The sequence below is a fragment of the Gekko japonicus genome, unplaced genomic scaffold (assembly GCF_001447785.1).
Source record: "Gekko japonicus isolate JY-2015 unplaced genomic scaffold, Gekko_japonicus_V1.1 scaffold919, whole genome shotgun sequence".
NCBI lineage: Eukaryota > Metazoa > Chordata > Lepidosauria > Squamata > Gekkonidae > Gekko > Gekko japonicus.
In genome coordinates this window covers 236,216-259,628 of record NW_015162505.1, presented here as the reverse complement: position 1 = coordinate 259,628, position 23,413 = coordinate 236,216, and the positions used below count along the sequence as shown (strand labels likewise).

At 44.9% G+C, this 23,413-nt stretch overlaps 1 protein-coding gene across 1 annotated transcript in view; it reads left to right on the top strand.

Moving 5' to 3' along the window:
- The window catches only part of LOC107106043 (galactosylgalactosylxylosylprotein 3-beta-glucuronosyltransferase 1-like), a 91,673-nt gene extending 76,591 nt beyond the window's left edge, over window positions 1-15,082 (top strand). Inside the window, exons 7-8 of the mRNA XM_015406127.1 lie at window positions 939-1,042; window positions 14,921-15,082. Of these exons, the coding sequence (XP_015261613.1) occupies window positions 939-1,025 (87 nt within the window). The 3' untranslated portion in view covers window positions 1,026-1,042; window positions 14,921-15,082. The remainder of the gene's footprint in view (window positions 1-938; window positions 1,043-14,920) is intronic.
- The last annotated feature ends 8,331 nt before the right edge of the window (window positions 15,083-23,413 follow it).

Here is a 23,413-nt window from a genome sequence, read left to right as displayed (position 1 = left end):
CTCCCTCCTTTATCCTTTAACTGACCTTCAGTTGTTTTCAACATTCTGTACCTCATGGAGCGTAGGCAGTTCTCATCAAGCCTTTTTTGATGTGTGTGTGTATAAAAAGCATGTTTATTTTAAATATATAAATGAATACATATTTAAATAGTGCTTTTAAATGCTTGCTTTAAAATAAACAATTTTTTTCCTACATGTCGGGCGAGTCCCCCATGTCAGTAGAAATCTTCAACTTGTGTTTATGTGGTCCAGTTTTACTGCTGTCATTATCACAATGGGAGCCAGACACTTTATTTCCAGAAGGAGTGGTAAGGCGATAAGGTTCATGAGGAACTGTGACAAAGTGAACGTGGAAATCCCCATTCCCAAAGCCACCCCTCCAGAATTTGATAACTTCCCAAGGGCCTGAGCAGGTGAAGGAGAACTCCCTCCTTTGACCTTTGGTGCCCAGGTGCTCTTGACGTTCCATCCTTTCTGGAAGACATTTTGTCTATCAGGACTTATTTTTGAGAGTTTTTACCTTTCTTTTGTTTAATTTGCAGAGACATATTTGTTTCTATACCTGTGGAGTCCTTCAAATCTGTAGAGGCCCCTCCTTGGTCTGTGAGTGGCCTGGTTTGTGCTTCTTTCATTATCTGCACAGCGACCAGCCAGTTTACTATTCGTGCAGAGATGATTGTTTAAGCATTTCTCACAATGTTGTGTTGCATCTATGAATTCATTTAAAAAAAAACAGAATCAGAAAGTGTGCGGTTGTATAAACATGCCCTTCCACAAAGGAGTCTCATGTAGCCAATTGATCTGTCCGTTTCTCAAAGGTCCTTTCACTCAGGTCCCTTGTACATCCCACAGCCTTTACAGATTGCCGTCACGTACATCTGCTGGTGCCTTCAGGCTCGGCTATGTGATTGTAATACAGTATGAATTTCTTCCGGTAGGTCTTGGTCTGGCACACAAGGACTGAAAGGCCAACCCTGGTTAATGAAGGCAAACGTGGGTTCACAGACCCAAGAGTGGAGGTGTAAAGAATTCATCCTATGCTGTGAGTGTCTATGTTTCGTTGATCTCTCTCTCATAGTCTCGTAAATAGCTCTCAACGATCTTAAATCTGGGGTTCAGATATTCAGCCTCGGGGGCAACTTTTTTAAAAAGAGTATAAAAGCAGAAGAAGGGCACTGCAAGGTCAGCCCAAAGGCCAGTCTAGTCCAGCAGCATCCTTCTTCCAACAGTAGCCGGCTAGACACTTCCCGGAAGCTCCCAAACAATGCAGGCAGCCGGGAAACGCTCCTGTTTTGTCCCCTGGCAACTGCCGTTCAGATGCATGCGGCCTCTGTCTCCAGAGAATGCATCAGGCTGTCATTTTTTAATTGTCATAGGTAGACCTTTCATTAATTTGTCTCATCCCTTTTTTTTAAAGCCACCTAAACGAGTAGGCATCGCTGTATCGCATGGCCGTGAATTCTGTAAGTTCATTGTGCATCGTGTGAAGTTTTTTCTGTCCTTTTCCTGTGTCCTGAACTGACTCTCCATTCATTTCATTGGGCAACCCTGAGTTCTGATGTTATGAATGGGGAGAAAAATGTCTATCCATTTTCTCATCATGCATAATTTTATAAGCCAGTGTTTATTTCTGTCATTAGTCATTTTTTTTTCTCAGCTAAAAAGCCTGAAACACTTTAGCCTTTACTCATCAGTTTCTTTGAAAATCGTTATCTTTTTTTGTCTGCTTGACTCATACATTTTCACCCTTTCAGCTTGGCTAGATTAAGCACTCTCGGTCTCTCGGGTTCATTTGGATAAATTAATTCAGGCCAAGCCATATAGGGCTTTCCTGTCTCTGGCCCAAGGATGGCAGTCATTAACAATGTCTTCAATTACAATTGAAGTGAATGGACACAGAAAGATACAGCTCCGTTTAGGATTGCTGTGCAATGCTGCAGTCCCAAGGACACTTTCCTGGGAGTAAGCACCATTGAAAACATGGGGCTTACTTCTGCACAGACCTGTTTAGGATTACTCCCCAACTGGCTTCATGGGTAATCCTGCACCAATAATTTATTCTGCCTGTAATACCAAATGAGTGACACCAAAATAGCTTCTTGAATCTTAGAAGAGCTAGATTCAAGTCCAGTAGCACCTTGGAGATGAACAAGATTGGGGGGTGGGGGATATAAATTTCCGAGCATCAAAACTCCCTTTGTCAGATAGCTTGGATTCTTGAAAGCTTTATACCCTGAGTGCTACTGGACTCAAATGTATCTCTTTTACTGCAGGCCAGGGGTGGCCAGACTGCAGCTCTTTCACATATGTTGTGCAGCTCCAAGCAGGGTGGCCAGGGAAGCATACCTCCCTGATTGGTCTTCCTTCCCCAGCCAGTGTTCCCCTCCCTGGGTAGGCTTGAGGGTGAGGAGGAGCAAAGAAAGAAAGCAACTTTAGCTTTAAATATATTCTCAAAGGACCCCCCCCCCGATGGCTGGCTTGGAGAAGGCATTTGTCTCTTTAAATCCCTTCTTTAAGCCAGCCAGCTGGCTTGGGGGGGGGGGCTTGGAGGATGCGTTTAAAGTTAAAGTTGCTTTCTTTCCACCTCTCCCTCCTCCCTCCCCATCTATTTTCTTTCTTTCTCTCTCTCTCCCTTTCTCCCCTCCCTCCCCATTTAAATTTAAATGTGTTCTCCAAACCCCGTCCCTCTGCCACACCAGCCGGCTGGCTTGCCTTGGAGAAGGCATTTGTCTCTTTAATTCCCTTCTCCAAGCCAATCTGGCATGGCAGTGGCAGCGGGGGACATGGAGAACACATTTAAAGTTAAAGGTGTTCTTCAAGCCCCCACTCTATGGCCCTGCCTGCCAGCTTGGAGAAGGCATTTGTCTCTTTAATTCCCTTCTCCAAGCCAATCTGGCATGGCAGTGGCAGCGGGGGACATGGAGAACACATTTAAATTTAAATGTGTTCTCCAAACCCCGTCCCTCTGCCACACCAGCCGGCTGGCTTGCCTTGGAGAAGGCATTTGTCTCTTTAATTCCCTTCTCCAAGCCAATCTGGCATGGCAGTGGCAGCGGGGGACATGGAGAACACATTTAAAGTGAAAGTTGCTTTCTTTCCACCTCTCTCTCTCTCTTTCTCTCCCTTCCTTCCTCCCCCTCTCATCTATTTGATATCTTTTTTAAAAAAGAATCATTTAAATTGTATTAGTTTTTTGATATTTTTATTTGTCTCCCATCTATTTGCTTTCTTTGTTTCTGTTTCTAACTCTTTCTTTCTCTCTCCTTTGTTTCCACCTGTCTCTTTCCCCCTTCCTTCCTTCCTTCCTTGCATGCTTCCTTCCTTCCTTTCTCCCCATTTACTTGCTTTCTTTGTTTCTTTGTTTCTTTCGTTCTCTTTCTGGCTCTCTCTTTTTCTTTCTCTCTCTTCCCTCCTCCCCCATCTATTTGCTTTCTTTATTCTCTCTCTTTCTTTCTCTCTTTTCCCCTTCCTTCCTCCCTTTCCCATCTATTTGCTTTCTTCACCACCTTTCCTTCTCTTTCTCCCTTTCTCCCTTCCGTCCTTCCTTTCTCTCTCTCCCTTTCTTCCCCCTCCCCCCCTCCTCCCCATCTATTTGCTTTCTTTGTTTCTCTGTCTTTCCCTTTCTTTCCACTGTTTTATTCTTTCCTTCCACCTCTTTCTCTCTTTCTGTCTCTCTTAGACAAATAAATATAATTAGCAAACAAAGAAATATCTTTGTACAAATAAATATCATTATCAATATCTGTTTTTACCCCTTTTGTTTTTATTTTTGGCAGTCTCGTTTAATGTTAATTAAAAGCAGATTTACATATTTCCCAATAAAAACATGTGTGTAATATTTTGTTCATGTCTGGTGGCTCTCAAAAACCTGACATTTATTCTATGTGGGTCTTACATTAAGCAAATTTGGCCACCCCTGCTGCAGACCAACATAGCTACCCACTGAAACTGGCTTCTTGAATCTTAGGAGCGATTGACCAGAGAAGTGCAACTTAACCAGCACGAGTGAATGAAGCACAGCAATAGCCCATGCACCAGTTTACAGCTCCAGTCTAAATGCTTCTGTCTTGTATGTGCAAAAACAGGCTAAAGTGTTTGGAAATCCAACTGGATTGTAATTACTTGTCCTTCTCCCCACCTTCCTGTATCCCCATTATGAAGACTTGGGCTGTCTTTTTTTTTTTCAGTACAAAGATCCATATTAGCTATTCTTTCTCTCTATCCATTACATTTATATCCCACCCTTCCTCCGGGAATTCAGGGTGGCAATCATAGTTCTCCCCTCCTCCAGTTTATCCTCATAATCACCTAGTGGAGGTAGGTTCAGCTGAGAGAAAAAGAGCAACTGGCTTAAGGTTACCCAGTGGGCTTCATGGCTGAGTGAAGATTTGAACTTGCATCTCCCCAGGCCTAGGTTGACACTCCTACCACTTGCACCACCTTAGCTTTCTCTGCCTAAAAGCACTTGGTACACACACAGTTCTTACCACAGGAATCTGAATCCACATCTGTTAGTCTTGGGATCCTGTGGGAAAACATGGAAGAAATTTTTATACAAGTAATCTGCATAAACAAAAAGAGAGAGGCAGACCTGTTACTTTACAGGCACAAGATCTCTGGTTCAGTCGTCGGCGTGTCCAGTTAAAAAGAGCAGGTGATATGAAAGACTTTTGCCCGAAGCCCTGGAGAGCTGCTGCCAGTCAGAGCAAACAATACTGACCTTGGTAGACCCAGTGGTCTGACACAGTATAAAACAACTTCCTGTGTTCAAGGAACTAGAGGTTCATAGAGACTAACCAACCTGCCTCAACTGCCTTGCATTGTGAGAGGGGGAGAAGCTGCCACTATGTTCATTCATCCTGATGTCTGGTAGCTGTGGCATCTAGTGTTTTTGGTAAGAAACAGGACCCAGCTAGCTCTGAATGTGACTGTTTTGTTCTGCTGGGGAAGGGCAGTGACTGCCAAAGTCTTGGCTGTTTACCAAAAATCCTGAGGCAGCTGATTCTGGTCACAACTGCCGTGGGGTACTGCATAGAGGCAGAATTGGCTTGTTCCCCTCAGGACAAAGCCCCTAAGTGCATTAGCTGGCATCCATGAGCCTCTCCTTCCTCTCTGCTTGTGTTGGATGCTGTTCTGTACCAAAGGGTAGACAAGCAAGCAGAAGATGACTCAGCCAGAGGGGCTGAAAAGAACATCTGAATTGGCTGTTGTATCAGGGCTGCATGTTACATCCCTATTATAGTCCACATAGATATCACTAGAAATGGTGGTTGTAATGTGTCAGAATTCCAGATAAAGGGGAAACGCTCAGCTGTCCAGAACATGCTTTGGCATGCATGAGATCCCTGGCATTTCCACTTAAAAAAAGAAAGATCTCAGTAACAGAGCTGGGAAAGGCCTCTCCTGGAAATGAGAGAGCTACTTCTGGTCAGCATAGACAATACTGGGCTGGGGAGCCCAATAGTCTGATTCACTAGAAGGCTTTTAATGCTAATAGTGAGATGGTGCTGTCATGGAAATTCTTCAGTCACGGCTGACAGCTGCATGGTGACCCATTCTGTACCTCATAATCAACACGTGAAGTACCTGGAGGATTTTCAGGTGGCCTTTGTGTGGTGATTGTAGTGTACAGACTAGCCTCTGCACTATGATGCTTGTGCAAGTACAATTAAACCCTATTTAGAAACTTTTACCACAGTCTCATAATGGTGGTTGGTTGAAGTGCCCTAGAATAAACTGGAGCAGGCCTCTGCAGAGAGGGATATATTTTTGCAGTGCTGAAGTACACTAGGTGGTTCTTTCTTAACTTCACAGACGGGGGCTCTGTGGCTAAACTCTGATAAGAGCAACCATGGTGGGGTTCCTAAGATGAGTGGGTGTGTATGTGTGGAATCAGGACAGTCCCAGGTATGTTTAATCTAGCCCCTTCATATGTGTTATCTCCAACCCATAACCACAGTTTCTGCCCTGAGACCTCCTAGAAATGAATTCTGTATCTCAGAACTGAGCCAACGGGCAAGACTGTGAATGCAACAATAGAGAAGATTTGATTTCCTTTAACACTTAAACTTGCCCAAGGGCAAGAATCGAAAACCACCCATATGCAGGCATAGAGCATAACTGGTCTTTTGCTTTCCAGAAATTGAGCTTTTGTATTTTATAAATATATAAAGAAACCAGGAGATATGTGGAGAAAATGTGGATTTAACTGCCTTTAAGAACTGTCAGGCTCTGTCAGCCTGAACCAGGCTACAGTGTCTGGTTTGTTACCCTCAGGCTGGCCCTGAGGTGGGAGCAGTGACTATGAGTAAGACACTGGTTCTACATGATCTCTGAGATACAGAAATACCTTGCACGTCTTTGGAGGGGCCTAATCACGTGCAGGGATTTAGTCTGCTCTGAATTCAGAAATCTAAGAGGGCTTTCTATGCAGATTTTAGGAACTGAGATTTCCATTTCTAGTAATCCCAATGGGACTCTTCCAAAATTCTTCCAGTAGATTGTGCTCTGTGTAGTAATGTGTGCCACAACACCCACTTTACTCGAATGAAAGAGTGAAAGTAGACTGACGCAAGATCAAAACTGAGGGTCTGATCATTATGCTAAATGCAAGGCCCCTGCTAGAAATGGCAGCCATGTGTTCACTTTCTACCTTTTCTGTAACATACAGAAAGATTTCTGACACCAAGGAATTCAGTGTTTCTTGCTCCCTCATGCCATTAGTGGCTGATACTGATAGGGGAGCAGGGTGGAAATACAAAATGCCATGAGATCAGAACATAACTAAGTACCACAAGATGTTCTGGAGCAAGGGAGAAAGGTAAACTGAACACAGCATTTCCCAGTTTTGATGGTGGCCTTACAGTTAGATGTAGCATCTTGTTTGGTCCCAGCTGAACTCCGGTTCTTCACATAATATGGCATGACACCCATTACAATAACTACCCAGCTGTGTCTGTATCAAGAGACAGTGATAGATCAGACGGTCATTGCTAGAATTTGGCCTGTGTTTCTTAAACTTTGTGAAATTGTGAAATGGTATGCTAGTTTGTTTCTTGTAGCTGGTCATACTTCCTTCATGTCAGGACCAGCCTGCATGTGATGAGAGCATTCCACATGCAAGTTTGTTTCATTTTTTAAAGCACCAGTGAAAGCTTGGTTATCCATCACTCATAGGGAATGGGGGTTTAAATCAAGTGTGCCAGAAACTCTGGCGTATTGCTCTACTCCACCCCCTGACCAGAGAAATCCACAGCAACCAAACCCTACCTGAACTGGGAATCTTGTGTTGACAGTCCCCTTGCCAGGGAGGACCCTTGATGGAGACATTCTCTGCAGCAGTCAGACAAGTGAGCTAGCGTTTTAGGAGCCCTTTGGCAGAGCTGTCTCCCAACAGCTGGAGGCAGGCTAATGGGGGAAGGGAGCACCCAAGTATGATGTCAGCTGGCAGGCCCAGCAGGCAGAAGCCAAGCAACACTAGAGGCACCAAGTTGGCCAGCTACTGAAGCAAGTGTGACCAAAGATGCAGCAGCATGATGGCTGAGAGGGGCAAGCTTGGTGTAGTGGTTAAGAGCAGTGGACTCTAATCTGGAGAACTGGGTTTGATTACCCACTTCTCCACATGCAGCCAGTTGGGTGGTCTTGGGTCAGTCACAGTTCTCTCAGAGCTGTTCTCTCAAGAGCAGTTCTCTCAGAGCTCTCTCAGCCCCACCTACCTCACAAGGTGTCTGTTATGGGGAGAGGAAGGGAAAGTGATTGTAAGCCACTCTGAGACTCCTTCTAGTAGCGAAAAAGCTGCAGAGAAAAGCAACTCTTCTTCTTCTCAGCATCACGAGTTGACTGGGTGTTCTGGATACTCAAGTGCTGGCTAACAAAACCAGGGGTCATTTCGTAGAAAAAGAGCTAGGGGAACTCATTAGCATAACTCATTAGCATATGCCACACACCCTGACATCAGGGGCCCGACGGTGGACCTGCAAGGCCAGCGGGAGTGCGAGGAAGCCTCGCCAAGGCCCTCCCTGGCCCCAGGCAGGCGGGGGTGGGGAGAGGCGGGGAGGAAGCAACTTACCCTCCCTCTTCTCCTGCCTCCTCCTGGCTGAATGAGGGCTGGAAGTGGGGCGGCCGGAAGCAGGGGGCGGGGCTTCGTCATGTGCCCCGCCCCCCTGCACCTCACCTGGGGGAACTGCATTCCTCCGCGTTCCCCCCCGAAATGACCTCTGAACAAAACCCTTAATAGTCCTCCATGGGGAATGAATTTTGTGGGAGAAGAGAATGTTTAACCATTTGGAGATGGATACATGGAGATACCTTATACTGAATCAAACCATTGGTCCATCAAGGTCAGTATTGTCTACCCAGACTGGGAGCAGCTCTCCAGGGTCTCAGGCAGAGGACTTTCCTACCGACCATTACCTGATCCTTTCAACTGGAGATGATGGGGATTGAATGTAGGACATTTTGCATGCAAAGCAGAGGCTCTTCCACTGAGTCATGGCCCCTCCTGTGTCTCTTCCACAATTTAAATAATGCTCTGAAGCTCCAAGAGGAGGAGAAGAAGAAGAAAGGAATAGCACCAAGAATTATGTGAATCCCCTTATCCTTTTTTTTGTAAAGAAAAACAAGTTCCTAGCCCTTTTACCTGAAAGACTATTATAAAATAAGCTTGAAAATATATGGGCATAATTGTATGAATTGTCTGATGCTGGAAAGAGAGTAGCTCTGTAGGATTTCCAGTGGTTTAGGAAAAGCTAAGTGGGAGGGCATGCATCCATGAATCCATGGCATCTGTGGTTTAGAAAAAGGCTCAGGTAGTAGGTGACGTGAAAGACCTTTATGAGACTCTGGAGAGTTGCTGCCAGTCACAGTAAACAGAATCAACTTTGATAGTCTGACTCGGTACGAGGCAGTTTCCTAAGTGCACAAGGGAGGTCCCAGCTTTAATCCCTGGCATCTCCAGTTAAAGGAGGCCAGGTAGCAGGTGTTCAGAATCACTTTCCTGTGCTTTGAGACTTGATAGAATTTCTGCCAGTTGGGGCAGGCAGTGCTGATGAGCCAAAGGTCTGTCTTGGCATGAGGCAGCTGAATATGTTCTGTGTGGCTCCGTGTCTTGATCATCATGGCTATCGGAAACAAAATCAATTATACAAAAGTGCACCTGCAAATTTAATTCCATAATTTATAAAACAAAAAGCTTTGATTTCAGCAAGGCTGGTTACAGCATTTAGGCTGTCTTTCTGCAGAAGTGAATAAGTTGTGAGCACATGGTACACTTCCTCTAGAGGAGCCAAGCAGATCTGGTGCTGTGACCTGCCCAGATGGTAGGAACCTCCCCACACACTCACCCCACATGCTACTGCATTTGGCCATCCTGAGTGCTTTGACTAAAGACCACGGTATGTTTAATGACAACAAAGAGTAAGGACAGTTCTTTTTTTGCCATTAAGTCACGGCCAACTTATGGCGACCCCGTAGGGTTTTCAAAGCAAGAGACTAATAGAAGTGGTTTGCCATTGGCTGCCTCTGCATAGCGACCCTGGGATCCCATCGTAGTCTTCCATTCAGGTACTGACCAGGGCCAGCCTTGCTTAGCTTCTGAGATCTGACAAGTCCAGGCTACTCTGGGCTATCCAGGTCAGGGCAGGTCTACAAATTACGTATTAGGAAGGGGAATTTTGGACAATACCATAACAGAGTGCATGGGGGGAGGCACATTTTTCTATGATCCTCAATGTTTTAGAATCTATTTTATGATCCACTCTGAGCCCGCTTGTGGGGAGGGCGGAATATAAATGTAAATAAATAGGACAAAAAAAATTCTCCCTGTATGAAGCAGATTCAATCAAGTAGAAGTGTTCAGTTTAGCCACAGGAGAAGGTAAGTTAGTATGGGCTAATACAAAGTACTGGTTAGAAAATGGCTAAAAGTATTATCTCTCAACTTCAGTTTTGAGCCCACCAAAAGAAACATTAGCAGTGAGTCACTTTCACCCTGGAATATAGCCCCTTCCTAGTGTGCAGCTTATTATCCTCAGGAAGCTTTGTGGGTAACACCCCCCCCCCGACATGGAATTGGAAGTGGATAAGAGTCTAGAAGTTGGGCACTTCAGTCTGCCAGAGGATTATGCAAAACAGGTTGTACAAGGGGGGGACCCGCGATACTCGCGGGGGGGGGAGAGAAGAGCCCCGTCTCCTCCATCCCCCCATCTCCCCGAGGCGGCGGGGGCGGCGGCAGCGGCGAGGCCGGTATTCGCCCTCTGCCGGCTCCGAGGAGGAGGCGGCGGCAGTGTTCGCAGAGCGTCTCCTGCGCATGCGCAGGAGACGCTCTTGCACTTTCGGGGGGATTTAAACATCCCCCCGAAATTTTTTTTAACTTTTTTTATTTTTGTGCACACGTGGGGACTGGTCCACGTGTGCACAAACCTCCCCCGGCCCCCCAGCTGCCCCCAGAGCGCTGATTTAGCGATCCGCACTCCGGGGGGCAAGTTCACTATTAGATATATAGATGGCTCCAAGTCTAATAACATGAATTCATACTATAAAAGCAGCCATTACCCAAGATGGTCAGGAGTGAGATCTTCAGACTAACAGTGCTGTGAGCTCTGTCCAAAGTATACTGATCTGTGTTTCACTAACTAAACAGCCAGAAATGACTCTCTGTCCAGAATCAGTATCTGAATGCAGTGGTCAAGTAGATAAAAGAGAACAAGCTAGAAATGAATCCAGACAAAATGGAAGTGATGCTGGTGTGGAATGAATACATTCTGCAAGGGATTGACTTCCTGGAGTTGGATGGGATACAGCTGTCTCTTTTGGATCAAGTAAAAAGCCCGGAGATTATTTTGGACTCAGTCCTTCTGCTAGAGAAGTAGGTGCTGTTGCCATTTTTCTGTTTCTTTGTAGATTGCCCTCCCATCTAGACTCAAGTGACCTGGTCACCCTGACTTACGCTTCAGAAACTGCCATGCTGAATTGCTGTGTATGTGAGGCTATCCTTAGAGACAAATTGAAAATTTCAGCTGTTGCAGAGTCTGGGTGGTGTTGGGTGGCATGTTCTTAAGCAGCTACATTGACCACCACTTTTCTCTAGGGTTCAGTTCAAGGTGCTGGTTTGTGCCTTGAAAAAGTCCTTCACAGCCTGAGAGCCACATGCCTGACAGTCTCTTGTCACAGGAATCCACACTCCTGTGTGCCTCACTAGTACTGCCATCTCCCCACCAGTTGTGGACAGCGAAAGGGAGCTGTGTAGTTTCCTCTCGCCCATTTGCAGGGCTTGTAAGACTGTCCTATATTCCGTGGCTTTTTAAAGGTATTCATATTTAATCTTTGTTGACCTTCACATTATCGTTTTATCACATCATGCTTGATTTTCTAGGTTGCTGTCTGATTTGCTTTTATAACACTCTCTTAACTGATTGTATCTGAAGAAGAGTACATGCACACAAAAGGTTATACACAGAATAAAACTTTGCTGCCACTGGACTCAAACTTTGTTTAACAGATTGTAATCTGCCTTTGGGGAGGGAAGGCGGCATGGTATAGCCTGATCTCAGAAGCTAAGCAGGGTCAGGAAGGGAGACCTCTAAGGAAGACTCTGCAGAGGAAGACAATGGCAAACCACCTTTGCTTCTCACTTGCCTTGAAAGCCCTTCGTTGGGAACACCATAAGGGCTTGAAATTACCTTATTATTAATAGTATTAGTAAGTTTAAAAAGGATTAATGCTCATCTGCATAAGCAATGATGCAGCCCTATTTAGAAGCAGCATCTTGCTCCCTCGCTTTGGGCTCCTCTTCTCTGGCTCTTGAGTGAGCATCCCATCCTTCTGAGAACAAACAGGCTACCTACCAGTAGGGATGTGCAAAAAAAAAAAAATTGGCCCGATTTGGATTCGGCCGAATCGGGCAGAATCAATTTCGGCTGGCATAAAGACTCCTACATGTCAATTTCAGCAGTATTACTGGACATGTCAGTTTCAGCCCCATTATATCCTATGGGCCATTGAAGTCAATGGTGAAAACATAGGGTATATTCTGGGGGCTGGAGGGGAGGGGGTTTGAGGGAGAGGCTCCATACTCACAGGATAGCTGCTGGAGCCTCTCCCCAAGATGACAACCAAGTTTGAAGAACATTGGACCAGGGGGTCCAATTCTATGGGCCCCCAAACAGGTTGCCCCTATCCCCTCCATTGTTCTCTATTGTGGGGAAAAAGTAACTTGTTTCGCCATTGACTTCAATGACCCATAGGATATAATGGGGCCAATTCAGATCAGAGAATCTGAATCGACCTGCAGCAGCCCGAAAAGGGTCCGAATGGGGCATTTTTGGGGGTGCATTTGGTTCGGACGAACCGAATGCACATCCCTACCTACCAGCCACAAGATAAATACAGGAAAGGCATTTCTAAATACCCTGTCTTTGATTGTATTTTAAGAGAACAAAACCAAGAAAGGAGCAAGTGCTGTTTTAGCAATCAAGGGCAAGTCACTCCACCGCTATAACCATCTGTACATAGTCAGAAGCCTTTGTTTTGCACTGATAGCTCATTTAGGAAGATGGAATTGTATGTGTGTGTGTGTGTTTGTTTTCTGCCTCCTGGCCCAAACAAAATACACAGATCGTGAAGTGTCTTGGAAAAGTTTGATTTAGCCTAGCAACTGTCTGTATCTCTCTAAAGTGATCTGCCTCACACTTTAGTAACCCTGGGGCCAAAAGGACCATTTGCAAGATGTTCTTCAACTACAGGATTAAAAATACTCTTTTGTGTTTTTGTAACCCTCAACATGCCCTCCAGAAGAATCAAAGATGAATGCAGTTGCCATTTGATGATTATATAATGAGCAAAAAAGGAGGCTGGGAAGGGGGGGAAATGTTTCTCTCTCCTGTTACGCTATGCAGTCTCCACTGTAGATCTCCTGATGCAAAATGCTTACTGCTTCTTTGCAGGAGGCTAGTGTCAGAGAACAACTGACTCAGAGTAACCAGTGACTACACCGAGTATCTTTTGTCTCTCTTCTGGAATAGCATATCGATTGGACACACTGAATAAATAACCATCCTTAAGCATGGAAGTGAAATATGGCTGTTTTCCAGGACAGAGGCAGCGCTGAGACATTTAATTTCTGTGCAAGCTTGAAGAAATCATATTATTAAAAGTATAATTGTTTAAACCGGGGGGGGGGGGATTGAGAACTTTGTTTCTACACTGCTAATTTCTTGTCCAGTGGTAATAACTCAGTGAATATATATCATTCTCAACATGGCCAAATCTGTGGATACATAACTCCAAAGACTAAAGCCATAAACAGACAAGACAGATCTTTCTACAAACCTAAAAAATGCTTCAGGTTTGCAGAAAAATCAAAAAATTTTAAAAAGCCTCAGGGAGTTAAAAAAAACCCACCAAAATAATAGAAGCAGCACCTCCATCTTTAAGAGATTACTACTCTCACTGGCTGTTGCTAAGCAACAACAATAGTACTGCCAGCCTTCAAGCCTTGGTTTCTGACTGTAAAAGGCAGGGGGAGGGGGCAGGACCCTTTCCAGGGCTTACCATAACAGCAGCCACCCCATGAAAGCCAGGGTATAAATGAAATAATAAATATAAAAGAAGATTGGGGGGGATGTAGGTTGGTTGGTTGATGAAAAAGAGAAATGGAAACAGGGAAAGGTGAGGATATGAGGATTGCGTAGAGGAGATGTAGGGAATACTGTAGGGGAGGGGTACAGGGGAAAATGATGTGATCCCTGCATGTTCTTGTGGGTTCCTCACCACCATGCAACTGAACCTGGCAGCCAGCACTGTGCAACTTGGCCATATTTTCCTGGGTAGAGGCTGTTGGGGAAGGGAAGGAGGAAAAGCTGGAGACAAAGGGGCAGATAAAGGTAGGTTGGTTGGTGGGCAGGGAGGAACGAAGGAAGCAGGAAAAGAGAAGACACTATGGGGGTTTCTCAGGGAAGGGAAAGATGAGTGGGAGAAGAGGAAATGAAATAACCCTGTAAGTCCTTGCGGGTCCCCCACTATATATCTAATTCTCAACATGGTCCAATCTGTGGATTTTTAAATCCAGGGAAAGGAGCCATAAACAGACTGGACAGAGCATCCTACAGAAAAATCTGAAATCTAAATAATCTTTTAAAAATTTTAAAATTGCAGTTATCCCACCCAATAATAGAAGCAGCACCTGTACCTTTAAGAAAAGTATGGTCTCAGTGACCATTATGTGGCTACTGGTTAACCATAACAGTATTGCCAGATGAAACTTTGGGTTCTGCCAGTAAAAGGCAGGGGGGAGGTCCATTCCACCCCTGCCCCCTACCCCTCCTGCCCTGGAAGGAGGACTCATCAAGGCCAGGCCCAATGGCAACAACCAGACAACTTACCACTGTACAATCTGTGTGACACCAAGGTGCAGCAATGACTACAGAACCACATATTGCCACACAACTCAGATGGGCCCAGCAGCAGCCTCTGTACAACTTGTACAACAGAGCTGGGCCCAGCAGTGACCACCACACAACTCACCTGAGCAACTTGCAACCACAAAACTTCTGTAACTTGGCCAGACTTTTCCCAGGGTGACTGAAAGCTGACAGCTGGAAGTTCAAGTGTCAGACTAAAATCTGAGAGACCTGTGTTCAAATCCCCACTGTGCCATGGAATCAAGTCCTGGAATGGTTTGATGTGAAATACATCAACTGATATTGGCTAAGAGCATCCCCATGACAGCTCATTATATGGGGGGGGGGGTTTATCAGTTCCAAGTAAAAAGCCAAAGATTTTCCTTGGCTATCAACATTCTGTGGCAAGAGCTTAAGCAGCTCTAAGCAGGATCTTAGCTGTAATCTTAGCTGATGGGAGTTCCATGGCATGGGGTATACACCTGTATGTTCATTCCAATGTCCATTTCTGTGTTTATTTTTCAGGTGACACCATCTCAGCATCTCTGTCATGTGCAGCACATTAATGTAAGAATCAAGATAACATCCTAGTTGTGTCCATATCTACCAGCTTCCAAGTCCCCAAGAGCCATAAAAGAGACAAAGTCAATATGGTACCCAAGTCCATTGTTTACTTCCGACTCTGACCATTCACCATACATACAAGGGAAAGTATCTTTTGGTTTCTGTGTTTTTTATTTATTTGTTGGAAAACGCTTTTTAAAAAATTATCCACAGGCTAAATCTTGGGAGTGAAAGAAGAGCCAGTTTTCCACAGTGATCAGAACTCTCTTTGATAAGTCTACATACCTGAATAAACATATACAGCTCTGTTTGGTGAAGCACTGAAACATGACCTTTTAAAAACTTAACCTCTCCTATGAGAGTTCAAGGAGGTGGGGCTGCCCTGCAGTATGAACAGTGGAGGAAGAGTTGCTTTCAAAACTGTTAAAAAGCTCATCCCAAGGGACTCTGGCCAGAAGTTATGTGGTCAGCCAGTACTTGCCAGTACTAAAAAAGTACATTTTACCTGCAGCTCACTATTTGGATGTGTGAAGATCATCATCAGCTCCTTTTTGAAGCTGAAAAATTCTGAACAAGGTTCCAGAAATCTCCAGTGACTTACATCTGAAGGACAAACTTGAGCTAGAAACTAGAGTCACTTGACTCAAAGGCTCCATGTTTGCAATTCAGCAGTATCCAATCTTGATGTGCTGTATTCTTTAGGAAAGCCTCCCCCCCAGTAACTGTTAAATCCTTAGAGGTAACCATTTCAAACAGTACAGTATGTTTCTTAGCCTTTCTTGGTGTACTGAGGAGACATCTTGGGCAACAGCAAGACTATGTGCTTCGTGGAGGCATCTGGTTGACCTCTCTCTGGAAACAAGACAGTGAACTAGATGGACCCTTAGTCTGGTCCATCAGGGCTCTAAGGGCTTTGTCTACTTTTTGCTCATTCTGGAACTGCTCGTGTGCTTGTTTGATCCATTTTGGAACATGACCCATCTGGACTGCTATGAACTCCAGCAAACCAAGATATTTGGAATGAGCAGGTAGTGTTCAACAATACTGAGCCAGAGACTCCCAATTTTTCACAATATTCCACGTGAGAATGTCAAAAATTCACAAAACAGCATCACCCAGAAATAATACCTGAGTGACTTGGTAAAGGAACCGGGATGATACTAAAAGCCCAGATTCCTGAAACTGGGGCAATAGTCAGTCATGTGAACATGAGAGCATTCATACCTACTAGCAACCAGCACCTGCATTTGCCATTGAGAAAAGGTAGTCAGGATATCAGCAGGGCTTAGGAAAAGGCTGGATTCAAGGACAAACAGTTTGTGAGCCAAATCCTGAAAAAGTGTGGTGGCTTGAAAGCACAAGTATTTGTCTCTGTAATGGGCTGCATTCACACAACAAAGAGCACATCCCAGGTGTTTCCATACGTGTTGGAAGGTCTCACAAGTGAGGAAACTGAAGGAAGACATTTTTAAGCAACTGAGCCATTCCTGCAAGTGATTATGAAATGGCAGGACTCCTATTTGTGTTTGTTGACTTATTTATAACCTGTGTCTGATCTGCCTATTCCATTTATGTTAACCTGGTTCATCAGGCATGTTTATGGTAGAGAATTTTTCTCCATTCCTTCTTCTGAATCTCAGTAGGGAATAAGAAATTTCATACTCACTGCTGAAATGCCATATATATTTCATGCTCACTGCATTATAAAAAAAACTGGTGTCTTAAATTAGCAAAATAATTAGAAGCACAGTAATGAGGAAAGTCTGAAATCTAAAAGAGAAAGAGACTATGTGGGTGTTCAGGTTAGCAGGAAGGGTTTAACAAGCTTTTCAGTTCTCTTACCAGCTGCTTCTTTGAGGTAAACCATGGAGGTCATTTCATTATAGCACATATCTTCAACACAGTCCTAAGATTTTCCTGAGGAAAATTACCTATTACATTTTATCATGCCTTTCATGCAAGGAGTTCAGGGTGAAATACACAGTTCTCCCTTCCTGTTTTATCCTCAGAGCAGCCCTATGAGGAAGGTTAGAATGACTGGCCCATGGTCAACAAATGAGCTTCCTGGCTGAGCCAATTTAGTATAGTGGTTAAGAGCAGCAGACTCTAATCTGGAGAACTGCATTCCCCACTCTTCCACATGCAGCCAGCTGGGTGGTCTTGGGTCAGTCACAGTTCTCTCAGTTCTGTTCTCTAACGCGCAGTTCTCTCAGAGCTCTCTCAGCCCCACCTACTTCACAGGGTGTCTGTTGTGGGGAGAAGAAAGGAAGGCGATTGTAAACTGCTCTGAGACTCTGAGTGGAGGGCGGGGTATAAATCCAACTCTTCTTCTTCTGAACAGAAATAGGAACTAGGACTCAGCCCACTCCCATTATATCAGATAACCTTCACTTGTTTTAGTGGCAGCAGTGAGGATAAAATGATGACAGGAAATATTTGAGAGGAGGGTACCGCTTTTCTGTGGGAAGGGTAGTTCCAGTGCCTTTAAGAGCAGCATGACATGCAGAAATTCAAGGCTGAAGGTCCCGTTCCCCCGCCCTACACTTCCAAGCCTGGAGAGGCTGTAATGAAAAATGGCTTGACTTGTCAAGTTTCTGCCTTGTCATGCAATTGCCCTGCCAGGGGGAAAAAAGTGGCAACACTAATTGGAAATGAAAGGATTTATGGTTTAAGAGAAGTTATGGAAAAGGTACTAAGGAATAAAAAAATAAATAAAACAATTAGAGAATTACAGTAGTGTCTCTTGAGTGGTTCAGTTTGGTCTGCGTAAGGTAATTGTGAACTCTCAGCACCACACACTCTGTAAACATACGATCACAAAATCATTCCAAAATTCAATAATGGTGGGATATTTCAAACTTTAAATTTTATTGCCTCATAAAACCTTTGCCAGCTCAAACAATGTACATTGTTTTACATTCCTTTCAGCAAAAGAAGATGCCTCATCAGCTGCATTCGGATAACAGCACAATAGACTTTGGTTTATAAACTGTGGTTAAATCAAACCCCATTTAATTGTGATGTGTGAAAGAAGACAGTCCCACAGATCAGAATTTGCTGGTCGACACCAAACCAAGATTTCAAAACTATGAGTTGTAACTGATTTGTTAACCACACTTTGTATTAATAGAGGTTTGCTGTTGTGTCTGAATTCACAAATCATGGTTTATTACACAGTGCTACTGTGGCTACCCAGCTACAGAAATGGTAATGTATTGTTTATTGATATATATTTTTATCCTGTCCTTCCTGCATGGAAGTCAGGATGGTGCATTGGTCTCCCCCCCAAAAAACACTATGAAGTAGGTTAGGTTGAATGTGTGTGCCTGGCCTCAGGTCATCCCAAAACCTTAATGGCAGAGTAGGGATTTGAATCTGGATCTTCCAGATCCTAGTCTGATACTTTAGCCACTACAACATGCTGGCTGTCCCAGCTGGGAGTCAGAAAGGTGGCAAGCAGCAAACCGGAGTTTCTGCAGAAACCAAGGTTTGATACTTGTGTTGGCATCCAGGTATTTCAACAAGCTATGATTAAACTAAGATTGGGCACAAACAACTTGGTGTCCTGCTCGTATGTGCCCTCAATCCTCCCAGCTCTCTCCTCTCTTCATGTGCAGAGCTTGATTCAAAACTTCCTAGACTGATGAAACTTCCAGTTTGCTATGGCATCAGAGTGCAAGCTTTTGGTTCAATCAAGCTCCATTTCACCATGATGTCTGAAGGAAGGCACCTCTGCAACTTGGAGTTTGCCCCTCCCAAACTTGGATTAAATTGAGTTTTAGAAACCCAGTTTTTAGACAGTAAGCAAACTCCAGGTTGTCAAGGCACCTACCTTCAGACATGATGGTGAAATAGTGCTTGCTCAAACCAAAGTTGGATTTAAGGGATGCATACTTCCGAGTGCACGTTCAGGAGGGGGATGAGCCTAAAACGGCCTTTAACACTCCCCTGGGTCAATCTGAGTACTTGGTGATGCCTTTTGAGTTGTAGGGAGTCCCAGGGGTGTTTATGAACTTGATCAACTATGTATTGCACAAGTATTTGTTTAGGGGTGCTCTTGTTTATCTGGACAATATCCTTTTGTACCCAAAAGATAAGGAGTCCCACGTGAAATTGGTGCGGAAAGTCCTACAGACTTTGTATGATCACAAACTGTTCGCTAAGCTGTCTAAATGTGAATTCCACCAGACTGAAGTTGACTTCCTGGGCTTAGAGGTGGACCTGAATAAAGTGGCAGCCGTTCTGGAGTGGGAAGCCCCCCAGACTCGGCGTCAGCTCCAATCCTTCCTCGGATTCGCTAATTTTTATTGGGCCTTCATCTCTAATTTTGCCTAAGTGAGCTTGCCCCTCACGGTTCTGTCCATACAAAGAAGGAGATACAAGGAGTGAGGGGATCTTGCAAGCACTGTAGTAAGGTATTTTTATACCCGATCTCAGTTTGTTGTAGCATCTAAATGCAGCCTATGTTTAGCAGACTAACGCACATCCCATGGTTTAAACAAACCACAGTTGAGCATGAGGTCTGAATATAATCCAGGTGTGCAGCACAACAGACAGGAGCAAGAGAAAGAAATCACAACAGCAGCCTCTTTTCTCACTGCATCAGGAAATATAAAGCTGTTTTCCAGGTTAGAGACACCTGGATGCCATGTGGACGGGGGCCCAATTCAGGTTGGGTCCACCGTACATAGACAGCACAAAAGCCTCCGCCAGTCCCTGATGCCATTTCCTGATTTGAAACAGACCCAGGAAGCCACTCTTTGCCCCACTGGAGAAACTGATGCATAGTCATCAGTTCATGTACATTTCTTCAGCAGGCAAGCAGTAGCTCTCCTGGGCCATGACAAATAAGGAAAATGGCACAGGGTGGGGGAGGTGTAAGCCCCTTCTCTCCATGCACCAGGGTCCTGGTCCAAATTGGCCCCTCGCACCTGGGAATCAAATTCCCAGCAAAAACCATTTGGGAAACATGTGAACTGTGTAACTTTTGGATTAGACTATATAAATTCTTCCCATTGTACTAAGTGTGTTATTTGCACCACTTACACAATTATTATCTACCGGTAATTATATTCATGGACTCCAATTGAATTCATACTTAACAAACTCCTTCTACAATCAAAGCTCAGTAGCTGGATTCCCTTTATTTTTAACATTAATTAATTTATCCCATACTGCAAATCCCTCTGAAGATTATAGCCTTCGTTATCTCAGTGTGATAAAGTATGGCCACTTCAGCATGGCTGCCACATCCCAGATATGGTTTCTTTTTTCTTTTCTTTTTTCCTGGCAGGGCCCCATGAGAAATTCAGCTGGTGAAATCCTTGCCAGCATGCGGAAGCTGTGGTCCCAAATTTTATTAAAGATGGTTTGGTTTTTTAGACTAGGTCTGCAATCCTATGTGCATTTCCTAGGAAATAAACCCCACTGGACTCAATAAAGCTTACTTCTGCACCTTTTCATCGATTCCCACCTTTCATTGGCCCTGCTCCTGGGCTTCTAACAGCAGCCGAACACACACCAAAAACAAGCAAAGCTTCGCCTGGCTTGGTTCCAAAGTGATGGGGGAAGCGTCATCAGCTTTGTTGAAGGACCAGGACTGGGGCAGTAAAAAACAATTACAACCTTTTTTTAAAAAAGTCGAGTTAATCAAAAAGGCAGTCTTTGAACCCAAAACTCCAACATCTGCCAACGTTAACCATGACTACTGTTCTTCCCTCTACTACCTGCAAGCTTCAACTGGGAGCAGCCAGCCAATCTAGTGGAAGCTTCAATATGGAGTTGGAAAGCACCCTGAAAGCTCCATACTCCCCTAGCAGCCCTTCACTGGGCTGTGCAGTAACTGTTGTAAACCATACTTTAGTGATAAGCAAGTCTGTGAAGTATTCTTTTGCAGTTTGCAAATCAATAAGTAAAGGCATTCTTGGTTTTTAGAAACAGTTTTAGGCTGCTGCCATCTAGGGAATAGATGTTATCTTTGGCTGAGACAAGCCCTCTGCAAAGGAGAACACTGGCCCTGCCTCTCCGTAGCTGCTTGATTTTCCGGAGCAGTGGCATTCATTCCATTGCTCACAGCCAACCATATCTGCAATCACCATCAACCAGAAAAGGGACATCACTACATGTGCCCCGAGCACCACCACGCATGCAATAATATGTGTTCCCTCTCCCACCTTCCCTCTTTCTCTCAGATGCCCTCTCTTTACTTCATCCTTCCTCTGCCCTTCAATCTTCCGTGGGTTTTGCCCTGTGTTTTTAACTTGCTGCTGGCCTGACATCACTAGCAGCACTTCTGGGATCACCACTGAAGGCATAAATCAAATTCCCAGCCCTAAAAATTAGAAGAGCATATGAAAGAGCCACCAGCGGCTCATGAGATACGGAGTGAGTACCACTGATTTAGAGCTCAGTGGAATAGCAGAATAGACTTGTGAAGCATTAGTAGAACTATTGAGAAGATCTTGCAGAGCGACAAGGAAGTACAGGGAAAATTCAAGAACCTGGCGGCCATATTTTGAGCCACATTTGTAGGCTCATCTTGAGGATGAAGCTTCTTGCAGGCAATGTACCTCTCACATCCCCTGCTTTCCACGTTGCTTGCTATACACATGATGAGAGGCTGGCTTTTATGAACTGCGAACTGCACATAAACTGAGCATGTAGCTTCGTGCCCCTGTCCCTAGCAGAGGGATAGTGAAGCGAGCAGGAGAGGCATTGATGGCACGGTCTGAAGAGAGGCCGATACAGGGATATCAGATGTCGGTGGAAGAGCTCTGGCAGCAAGGCTCCCTGTGGGAGAAGTGACTGGCTTGAAAAGGACTGTGCAGAGTAAATGCAGTACAGGGGCTCCTCTGCATCTCATTGGAGCCATTGTTTTAGTCCTTGAATCTCATGAATACTATTAACCTTCTGCATTGTAAAAGCAAAAAAAATGTTAACGAGAGATAGAGAGAGAATGTCAATGAAGTCTTTTTCATGCTTATTTATGACTATGGGTGCTTGGCTATTATTAAACAGTACATGAAGATACCTGCGATTAAAGCACTGCTCTCCTCTGGGGGGGGGAAGGTCCCTTGCTAAAGGAGAGCGTATTGTTGTGTACACCCCACTTCCGAGAGGCAATCAGTTCCAGGGGACAGCCTGCTAACTGTGGTTTCCTTCCGGTGAGAGAGAACCCCATCCGCTCTAACTGCAAGCTTGTTGCACCCTCTCCTCCACCAGAAGTCTTCTCAAGTTCTGGTGTGTGCTGCATTCTCAGAGCTGGAAAGAAATTCCCATGAATCCCATGAGCACATGTGGCTGATTTAAACGGAGTCATTGGACTACTGAGATCAGCATTTTTGTATCTGAAGAAGTCAAGAGGGACTCATGAGAGCTCATACCTGCCACAAATTTTGCTAGTCTTTAAGGTGGCTCAAGTGGTTAAGACGCTGAACTGCAGGCTGTGGAAGGTCAGTAGTTCAGCAGTTCGAGACCTGGGTGCCGCATGATGGAGTGAGCTCCCTTCTCTAGTTCCAGCTCCTGCCAACCTAGCAGTTCGAAAGCAAGAAATTGCAAGTAGATAAATAGGTACCACTTCGGTGGGAAGGTAACAGCGTTCCGTGCGCCTTGGTGTTTAGTCATGCCGGCCACATGACCACGGAAACGTCTTCAGACAGCGCTGGCTCTTCGGCTTTGAAACGGAGATGAGCACCGCAACCCTACAGTTGGATTCGACTGGCTTTCAAGCAAGGGAACCTTTACCTTTACCTTAAGGTGCTACTGGACTCGTACTCTTTTCTACTGAGATCAGCATTGTCTGCTCTGAGTGGCAGTGGCTCTCCAGGGCAGGATTCCCAACATAGTGCCTCTGGGTACCATGGCACCTGCCGACACCTTTCCTGGTGCCTGCCAAGTGCTTTTAGGAAGTGGGTGGGGACATGTAAGGGTTTTGTCCAGCGAGGTTTCTGATTGGCTGTGCAGATTTTTTTAAAAAATCACACTGTGTCAGCAGCCCAGAGATGTCCAGAGGCTCAAAAAGTTGAGGACCCTGCTCCAGGGTCTCAGGTAACGTCTTTCACATCATCAGTTACCTGGTCCTTTTAACTGGCAATGCTGGGGGATGAACTTGGAACCTTCTGCATGCAAAATCGTTGCTTTGCCACCTGAGCCATGGCCCCATCTATCGTAACCAGCCCCCATGTAGGAAACATTGCCCAGTTGTTTTGAGTTATGGGCCAGTCAACAGCTTAACAAAAGAGTGATCAGTGAGCAACTGCCACTTGGAGCAACCTGCCTTACACACTTGTTACAACCACAATGCAAGATCTCTGTATTCGCCTAGAAACTAACATTGTTCCGTTTGGCAGGGGGATGGGAAAGAGGGATTATGTTATATGAATCTATCATCCCTCAGTAGCTAGGGTAAACAACTCAAATGTTCAGAAAGGTCCTTTCCGCACTAGACTGTAAATC